The sequence below is a fragment of the Pseudorasbora parva genome, chromosome 4 (genome assembly GCF_024679245.1).
Source record: "Pseudorasbora parva isolate DD20220531a chromosome 4, ASM2467924v1, whole genome shotgun sequence".
Taxonomy (NCBI): Eukaryota; Metazoa; Chordata; class Actinopteri; order Cypriniformes; family Gobionidae; genus Pseudorasbora; species Pseudorasbora parva.
In genome coordinates, this window is record NC_090175.1 from 46,906,326 (window position 1) to 46,916,483 (window position 10,158).

The window sequence follows — 10,158 nt, forward strand, 5'->3', positions numbered from 1 at the left end:
ATATTCATGGCCTTACACTTACAAAACTTACCAAACAATATGGTAGTATTTTATGTTATTTGTATTTATGTTATTTTATTTTTTTTATGTTTTTCTTCTTCTTTTTGGGGTAGCATTCACCATGGAGTTAATTCACCCAAACAAATATTTCACATTTTATTACAAAATACAGTTTCACTAATACCACTGAACAAATTAAACATTCAAACATCAAATTTGTTTCAGGAGATAATGAAAAGCATTAACTCCGCATTGCTCCTGCACTCTGAATCCAGCATTTTCTCAGTCCAGTTCGCTGATAAAATAACGTCTTCAAGGCTACATTTAATAGCTTTGATGAGTAAAGTTACAAATTAAAGTGAACCTTCTCATTATCGAGAACATTTTATTCGTCAAAAATTGGACATGAAGATGAGTTCTCAATCATTTTGGTTCTTTGTATCAAAAAGGAAGACATGAGTCTCTTTTGTAAGTAGTGCAACAGCATATACAGTAAATGACCTCGAAGTTTCAAACGCAGCCTTCATTTTTGAAACATGGTGTCTGTCTTCGCACAGATAGACACCCTGACACTGCTCTACTTTCCAGGAACCAGTTTCAAGAGCTCCGGCTCTTTCAGATGTCTAACTGTGTTGGTTCTGTTTTGGCAGTTTTGTTGTTGACCAGCTCATCTGCTTGAGCCTGTGAGGTGATGGTTCGGGCCAAGAGGAGCGGGTCTTGATTGTCATTGTGTGTCAGTTTTTTTTTCTTTCTCAGCAGGATGAGTGCAGGGTTCCTCAGCAGTGTGTACAGCAGCAGCCAGCGCACACGTACTCTGCCCCCTGCTGAACATCCTGTTACAGGCAAAGTTATTTCATTCGACGTCTGTTTTAAGAAATGTGTGCTTTCATATTTGTTATTATTACCTGTGTTATTGCTAAAAGTTGCATAAGAGGGCACTGCAGGTCCCTGTTTTTCCAGTGTTCTACCAAGCAGTAGATGGCAGAAAGACACCATAACTGGGTTGCTGTGGTAATGATCAGCAAATATCATCCCTATCCATGTGCTATATCCTGCTCCCCCCACAAAAAAATAAAATAAAATAAAAATAAAAAAAACATTAAAAAGATTATAACCATTGTGCAGAAATACTGGCATTAATCTTACATTTTAGAGCCTGTAAAGGGAAAATATTAATCACCCAATTATATTGAATTGTTAAAATATGAATTAAATAATTAACATCATTATCATGTTCCCATTATCAACTTTAAAGGGTTAGTTCACCCTAAAATAAAAATGTCATTAAGTACTCACCTTCATGTGTTTCCAAATCCGTAAGACCTTTGTTTATCATCGGAATCTTTTTAATGAAAAAAGCTCGCTCTCTCTCTCTCTCTCTCTCTCTCTCTCTCTCTCTCTCTCTCTCTCTCTCTCTCTCTCTCTCTCTCTCTCTCTCTCTCTCTCTCTCTCTCTCTCTCTCTCTCTCTCTCTCTCTCTCTGTCTCTCTCTCTCTCTCTCTCTCTCTCTCTCTCTCTCTCTCTCTCTCTCTCTCTCTCTCTCTCTCTCTCTCTATAGAGATATTCATAAAGAGATTGAAAAAATAATCTATATAAATTGAAGTTGAAGCTGGGTAACACACAGGAATAACCTCATTGGTCATTGCTAAAGCTCAAATATGCTGCGTAACATGAAACTGAACCTCATTGGTTCTTTCTAAAGCTCAAATGTGCAATTTCTTTTAATTTTAAAAGCATAAAGAAAGAGAACAGTGAACAAAATTCTAGGTCTAATTCTAGTTGGGAAATAATCCTTTTGGGACTATTTGCGAACAATATTTGCATTAATTTGCGTTAAATATATTACTAGTCCCAAGATTCTTCACATTATTGAATAAATACATAGATCGGCTTTTAACATTTGAAATCCCTAGTGTTCTGGTGGTAAAATTATTGTAAACCCTGTTAAAGGTTCTGAATTGAAGGGTTCTAATCCACTCATATACTTTTTTATATTTATTAAAATCAAAGATGCTCGTCATCAATGATTGTATTTTAAGAGCAGGGACACGTTTGTGTGCATTTTCAAATGCAAATATGATTGGCAATTTGGCCATTTCTAATTATTGGAATCATCTTCTTTTGTGTTCCAAAGATGAATGAAGGTCTTACGGGTTCGGAACGACAAGAGTGGAGTAATTAATGACAAAAATTTTATTTTTGGGTGAACTAAAATTATATTTTCCCTGCATATGCCATTATTACCTGGATCCATGGTCTCATAGCCGCGCTGCATGATGGTCCGATCAATGCGTGACACCAGCCACGTACCCACAATGCAGCTGCTTAAAAGGCGCAAAATACAGTTGCTCAACCCCATAATCACATTATAGAAGAAGAAAAAGTAGTTGAAGCAGTGGAACGCTTTTCTGTGGAAGGACAAGAGAGAGAAGGGTCATTTCAGAAATATCTTTAAAAAAGGCTTTTCATATTTAGAATTATATTTATCACTCAGGCCACCCTATAATCATGACCGTCATATGTATAGCCTCATCTTTATATTTCTTTTTCTCTGTATAAAATGTGCTTTTTAACAGTCCTACCTGTTGTTGACTGCAAGAGGCTTTTCTTTGTCTTCAGGTGAGAGTTTGTCTTGCAGGAAAAACACTTGGACCAGAATAATCTGCCCTACCACCAAGGATATAATTATGAATATTGTGAGCCTGAAATTACATAAAAACACAATTTAATGCTACTTAAACACATGAAGCATCTTTAATAGATAAGTATTAGTATTTGATTATGTTATAACATTGGCCATAAAACACACTACTGTTCAAAAATTTGCGGTCAGTAAGACTTTTCTTAATATTTTTATAGGATGCATTAAAAGTGTCAGTAAAGACATTTACAATGTTACAAAAATGTTCCGTTTCAAATTCAAAAATGTTGTTTTGAATTTTCATTTCCACAAACGTATGAAGCAGCACAACTGTTTTCAACATTTATAATAATGAGAAACGTTTCAGCATTCTAGAATAATTTCCGAAGGATTGTGTGACATTGAAGACTGGAGACTGGAGTAATGATGCTGAAAATACAGCTTTGCCATCACAGGAATAAATTACATTTTAAAAATATATATTAAAATAGAAAAAATACTTACTGCCCCCATACTTTTGAAAAATGGTTTATTATGATGAAAATAATTTGGTCTTGAAATGTCAGAACTCACAGAATGATGCCTACACTAGAAAGCCAGCTGAGAATTTTCCCCTTCTGAATTGGCAGAACAACTCCATACACAAACATTAAGGCAAAAAGAAACTGCACAAAGTGAACTATCAGAAACCCTGCAGAAACAAAAGCAATACAGAAAACCGTCATCAGTCATTCCATATCACTGACTAAAAACACAAACAAAGCAGTATTCCATGTAACTGATGCCCGTGAAGGTAATGACCTCTCTGAACCAAAGTTTATCAGCTGATCGCACAACACATTCTCACCACAACACAGTCCAAATTTGGGAGTTTTACATACCCCACAAAGTGAAGGCAATCTGCCAGCCTGAATATCTTGTTATAGCAGCCTGAGAGAGAGAAAAAAGCATTTGATGAGCAGCCTAAATGCCAGTTTGTTTTTTAATGACGTTGTTAACCTTAAATCATAAAGAAACCAAATGAATCCCTTCACAAATCTTTACTTACCATGCTGACAGCAGAACTTGGTTTATGGAACTTCTCTGGAAGAAAAGATTTTTGCCCCCGCCACAACCTCTTCAAATGTTTCCTACATACATAAATGCAGCTCATTGTTTTTCTGTTTTAAAAAAATGCTATAGTGTTGAATTTGATGTAAAAAGATCTGTATACCTGTAACATACTAGCACATGAAATGTGTATGTAACAGATGTCAGAGTGGAAAAAATGGTTGTTGCCAGCCAAGACCCTAATTCAAAAATATTAAACAGGAAATCACTTTTCAGTATTAAAGATCTTTCAAATAAAATAATCTAATAATATCTATCTATCTATCTATCTATCTATCTATCTATCTATCTATCTATCTATCTATCTATCTATCTATCTATCTATCTATCTATCTATCTATCTATCTATCTATCTATCTATCTATCTATCTATCTATCTATCTATCTATCTATCTATCTATCTATCTATCTATCTATCTATCTATCTATCTATCTATCTATCTATCTATCTATCTATCTTCATGACTTCCAAATAAGGCAAAAACAGAGCATTACATCCTGGACTTGTAAAACATCTGGACAATTTTTGCCCTTAAATAAGCCACATACATATGTAGATATCATAGAACAATTTAACATATTGTTTCAAATCATTAGGGCACCTTTAATAAAAATCATTCATTTCTTAAAATAAAAAATAGAAATATTAACTCCAAACTTTTGAATACTATTGTCACAGAGACGTATAAATACAAACAAAAAGACAAGAAGAAAAAGAGGCGGATCTTACTTCGTGCAACAATGCTGAACTCATTCAGCCTGGGAATGAAGGATGTGAAAATGTTATCTGTTTGATTACAGGACGATGCTATCTCTGCAAGTGAGTCCTTTAAAGCATCTAGTTTGTCAAAGGTGTAGTCACTCAAGCTGTAGTCTGCTAGCGTCATCTATACATAGGCAAACACATTTGTATTGTCTTAAGTTACTAATCTAAAGAAAAAATATAATAATTATAATAATAATGAAAGTACACAAGTGAGTGCCAACTGACCGTGTACAAACCAATCAAAGAGATAATGGATGTGCCAATCATTCTGTTAGGGAATTTAAAGTGAGGATCCCAGTCATAGACTTTTCTTCGGAACCAACTCTTTTCTTCCGGCCTGGGGGACAACAGGAGAATGATTGTTATGAATACAGTACAGTGAATAATGCCTGTTCATGTTTCCCTCCCAAAAAAATTGATTTAAAAAGATGTCTAGCCATACAAACACAGACTAGGATAAAACATGGCAAAATTTGGGCTGTCAGTGAAAATTTAATAGACTTCTAACCACAGCCCAACTGGACTAGAACGTCAAAGAAATGAAAGCAAACATCTTGTAATCACCCTAGAAGTGGGTTACTCAAAGCCGGACTATATCGGGTCTATATAGTTAACCGAGACGGTGAAATGATGAGAAGGTTGGAAAGGTTGGATGAGTGCGTACCGTTCAGAGGGGTGTTTCAGTAGAGTCTGTACATATCTGAACTGATGGAATTGTAGATCCTCTTCATTCTATGTATCAGAGAAACATTAATTTTGATGAAAATATGTTAATTCATGATGGTTCATTATGCATATTAAAGGGATACTTCAGCGCTGGGAAGATGAATCTGTATTTAAACTGGGTCATTAATGTAGTAGAATTGTGAAATTATTTTTGAATTTGGTGCCTTCTAGACTGAGAAAAGACAGAAAATGTATTTTTGTCTTATGGGGATGAAAGACTACAATTGCCAGAATGCTTCGCTGCCCTGTGAGGCCATTCCCAAACGCCACCGCTACTTGATTACTGTGACTGAGTTAGAGAAGACTACAATTAAAAACTGAATGTGTCTGTTCAATATAATGAGTGAGTCACCGCGCGAGTATCACAGCACTGAGCACTAACTGCAGGAGTCAGATAAATGAGCTGATGAGCTCTCGTGATGAGAGCTGAGGTAATCGCGACTACACTCACGGCATACATTCACAAAGCAAGTTCAGTCTGGCGCATTTCAGTTCATGCCTTTGCAAGCTTAACTTTCATAGAAATTAATTTGAGAAGTTAAAAGACTTACATTGCTCACCATAGCTCTGTTTAAATGAGTGCCTGTAGCTGTGAGCTGAGCTCTGAGTGTGATCTCCATTCCCCATGCGTGAGTTCAAAACATGCGGAAATGGCTCCCTCTGCTGGCTGTAGTCTTTAGCCTTTGGCCAAACATTCCTCCTATGATGCAAATATCGTCAATTTGCATCATAGGAGGAATTATTCCAGAAATAAAATGCATAAATCTCTTGTCTCAGGGGGATATGAGGGCGGGAAAGCACAATCATTTGAATATACTCCAGGGTTTCTACTGATACAAAGCCATATGCTAATCGCTGAAGTAACCCTTTAATGCTAATTTATACAAATTAAAATGTTCTTGCATGTAGAAATTAAAAAATAAACTTTTCATAACAGGATTTTCTCAGCGTAATCATAGAAGAACATTTTTGATTTCCTAATGAATGTTTCAGGTTCTTCATGGAACCACATGCCAATAAAAAACCTTTAGTATCAGGAGTGTAGATTAATAAATTATGTAAAAGTTATGTTCATTGTTATTTTATACTTTATTATCTTCTGCCAACACAACAAAGCTTGTTGTAATTTGTTGCCATAAAATGATTTACAAGACATTCTCATGATCTGACCTCATCAGCTTGTAGCTTCAGGTGGATTCTGACTGCCTTCACAATGATATACACAAACCGTCCCAGCAGGAAAAGAAGGCACAGGAAGAACGGCCACAGAATGATCAATTTCTCGTGAGAACCTAAAATCTGCAATCAGCAAAATGTGTATTAATTATCAATTATTAAATGATCAAAAATACAAATTAAAAATATTATATTAAAGGAATAGTTGACCCTCAAATGAAAATGATGTCGTTGTTTACTCTCCCTCGACCTGTTCCAAACCTGTGTGAGTTGCTTTGTTCTGCTGAACACGAAATAAGATATTTTAAAGAATGTCAATAACCAAACAGTTAATGGTCCCCATTGACTTCCATTGTATTCTTTTAATATGGAAGTCAATAGGGACCAGCAACTGTTACTGACATTCTTTAAAACATCTTATTTTGTGTTCAGCAAAAGAAAGCAACTCACATGGGTTTGGAACAGGTTGAGGGAGTGTAAGCAATGACTGAATTTTAATTTTAGGGTCAACTATTCCTTTAATTCAGAGTATTGTGAGCTTTGAACACTGAAGGATAACTCATCTTAACATGCAGATCTAAACGTAAAAATATAAAGTTAATCATTCATAAATTAAAGTGAATTATTCATAATATTCACCAACCTTTCCAGAGGGACAGCTTATCGTGTCATACAGTCTCACAATGAGCCTGAAACCCACAGAACAGTCAACAGTTCAACAACAAAAAATCCCTACAGCTACAAGTACAAACAGGAGTTGTTAGCTAGGTCAAGATTTCAGACTAAAGGTTTAATTTATGTGTATTAGTAGTTATTTTATGTACCACATGAGTGTGTATAGAAGACCTAAAACTCCTCCTAGTGCTCGGTGTGGCGTCGACAGGCAAGCAAAGAAAGGCAGGTACGCCACGCCAACTTCTATGGCTCCTACCAGGTACAAAATGGCTGCAAGAAACACACACATGGATAAACTGTAACTTTCCTTTAAACAAAATTAAAGAATAGATAAAGCTGCGATATATTGTTGTAAATTCTTTTGTCAAGATATAAATAATATATATATATATATATTATAAATAACAAAATAACAAATGTAACACATAAATAAAGAATAAAGAATTAGCTTTGGCTGTGTGTATACAGTGTTGGGGAAACACATACAAGATTACTTTTGTCAAGCAACTAGTAAAGTAACATTGTGTGTAAATTAATGTGGTTCTAGACTAAATGTGAGCAGGAATCTCATCACACTTGAACAAAAACAGATTCAGTATCAATCAAAACGAATAAAATGAGTGAAATGCAAAATCTACTTCAAAGACATGCAATAATTAAATAAAACAAATATTTGTATGCAGTATTCACTTAATCTCACTTTACAGACCAATGTACTTGCTGCTGACCTTCGATGATTGAATTAAACCATAAGCATAAATTACTTTAAAATTTAGTTTTTACTGAAGTGTTCAGCTTTCTTCTCCTGCATCCTATTCTTCTGCAATCCAGAGTAGCAGCGGGAAAGGTTTGTTTGAGCAGCTTCCTATATTGTACACACTGTTTTGCATTTCCTTTAGCCTAAGGCATATTATTTACATTTTGGTGTAAAAGAGTATTTGTAATTCCCCAAAAAAAAATCTAAAATCTAGGGCAGTAAGTTTTTACTTACTGCCCTAGATAGGAAACAAAAGAACACAACATGAACATAACGCATTACTTTACTTAAAGAGTTATTGCAATTAGTTACTTTTTAAGAGAATAAAGCAATATTATGCATTATTTTCAAAGTAACTTCCCCCAACATTGCTTCTATATACAATACAATACCATTCAAAAGTTCGGTCTCTATAAGAACATTTCATGCTTTTGAAAGTCTCTTATATGCTCATCTAGTCTGCATTTAAAAATGCAATAAAAATATTTTAAAATATGATTACAATTTAAAAGAATTGATTTCTGTTTGTTGCAGTCTTCAATGTAACAATCATTCTAATATGTACTTGAGAAACATTTCAATTTTTTTAATCAATTGAATGCATCTTGTTGAATAAAAGCATTACATTTTTTAAAAACCTTTGAACGGTAGGGTATAACAATATAAAATATTTGCATTGTTATACATATACTACCTTTAGCCCAGTTAGGCACATTAAATGGTGCATAGGATTCAGAGAAAAGCTGAATCACACTGGGAGCAATCGCACCAAAGGCAAAACCATAAGACCATCGGTTACTCAGATTGCCGATGAAATCCAATGGACTGCAAAGGAAAACACACACACACACACACACAAACATGAAAAGTCTTTAGAAAACTAAAAACACAGGTGAATATTAAACGCAGAACTCCAGATTTCAGTCCGAGATCACTCACACCACAATGCCAAATCGACCCCTGAGATACGGAAATCGATTCTCAAAGGGCTGAGCCCTCGCTCTGCGCTGTACAACTGACAGCAGAAACACAATGCAGACCTGAAACACAACGACAATGACCCCATTACACATTGAGAGAAGTCTGAGGATGTAAAGATATGGGAACTGAGATAAAGTGGCTCTAAACAGTATTTGGCCAGCAGTTGACACCAACTGATTAAGTAACTGTAAAAATAATATTCATGTAATCATGTCAAGTCTTAGCTAATAGCGTAACATCACTTTCTTAGAGAAAGTATTGTTAGTTCATCCTGAGGGGAGAGAGATCTGTCTAGACAAATGCAGGCATTACTCACAGCAGGAACAAGAGAGCAGTGCAGGAACAAATCCAAGGAAATTCCATTATGGCACTCCTCCCTAAGAGAAACGAAAAAGCTCTAATGGTTTAGAGCACAGCACAAATGTATGAATGAATGAAATGGAAGCTGAACAGCTTCTGTGATTCAATTCTATCAAAACATAATATGACCCACTTACTTTATTCAATAAAAGAAGGCATTATTTTTATGGTTATTATCAATATTGTTCTATTGTCCTTATATAACATTTTGTGTCCTAAAAAATGATCTGAATATCGACAGATAAGATTTATCAGCACACACAGTGACCTAAAAACACTTCCCCTTATCAACAGAAAAATGATAACTGCAGAATGTTGAAAGATTTGCCCTAATTCTAAAACCTTTGTAATTTTCAGTAAATTACGCTATTGTTCTGTTTATTTTATTTTATATTAATTTTAATGATCAATTCAATTTTAGATTTTTTTTTTTTTAAAGTAAGACATGGTTTTTTTTATATTACTTTTTAAAGCGATAATTAATAATATATTTTTCTGTGATCAATTTTGGCCGATTAAATATTGGTTTAAGTAAAGGAGCTTTTAATACAAATTAAACAATCTTGTTTTAAATATGAATTTAAAACTTTTAGTGGACTAAACTCTCCTACCTAAACATTATAAGGCAGAATGTCATTGCAAGTATAGTGTCAAATATTATTTTCCAGTCATTCTGAAAAGTGTTTCAAAAGCAGAAGTAACTCACATGATATCTGTAGTTAGCGAAGAATCCCGTTCGGCTGGAGAGGCACAGGAAAATGAACTTCTCTGTTGCTTATTGACAAAGACTAGTTAAACCCTAAAATAGCTCTCTGCCATAACAGACAATAAGTCCAAATACTATGATATGAAAGTTTCGCCTTCATAAATGAGGATGTAGATATCTAATCACATGACTGCACGACCTTTGACCTAGGCCACATGTTAGTGTAACTCTCACAGAGAGAGAGAGATGTGCCAGTGTGTT

General features: G+C 34.8%; 1 protein-coding gene across 1 annotated transcript; it reads right to left on the bottom strand.

Annotated features, from left to right (window-relative positions):
- Positions 1-207: 207 nt before the first annotated feature.
- On the bottom strand, positions 208-10,078 carry stra6l (STRA6-like). The gene is made up of 18 exons (XM_067442015.1): positions 9,898-10,078; positions 9,148-9,208; positions 8,790-8,890; positions 8,545-8,675; positions 7,243-7,363; positions 7,062-7,107; positions 6,413-6,541; positions 5,181-5,248; positions 4,742-4,853; positions 4,481-4,637; positions 3,854-3,929; positions 3,689-3,770; positions 3,522-3,570; positions 3,214-3,331; positions 2,582-2,701; positions 2,244-2,407; positions 906-1,052; positions 208-833 (listed from the first exon to the last, which is right to left on the bottom strand). Coding segments are annotated over exons 1-18 (1,902 nt in total). The 5' UTR covers positions 9,900-10,078; the 3' UTR covers positions 208-615.
- Between the last annotated feature and the right edge of the window lie 80 nt (positions 10,079-10,158).

Bases quoted from the DNA above. Each gene is read 5' to 3' on its own strand.
- stra6l (XM_067442015.1), bottom strand. The intron at 8,891-9,147 runs GTGAGTAATGCC...GTTGTGTTTCAG, and splicing joins ACTGCTCTCTTGTTCCTGCT to GTCTGCATTGTGTTTCTGCT. The intron at 8,676-8,789 runs GTGAGTGATCTC...TTTCCTTTGCAG, and splicing joins GGTCGATTTGGCATTGTGGT to TCCATTGGATTTCATCGGCA.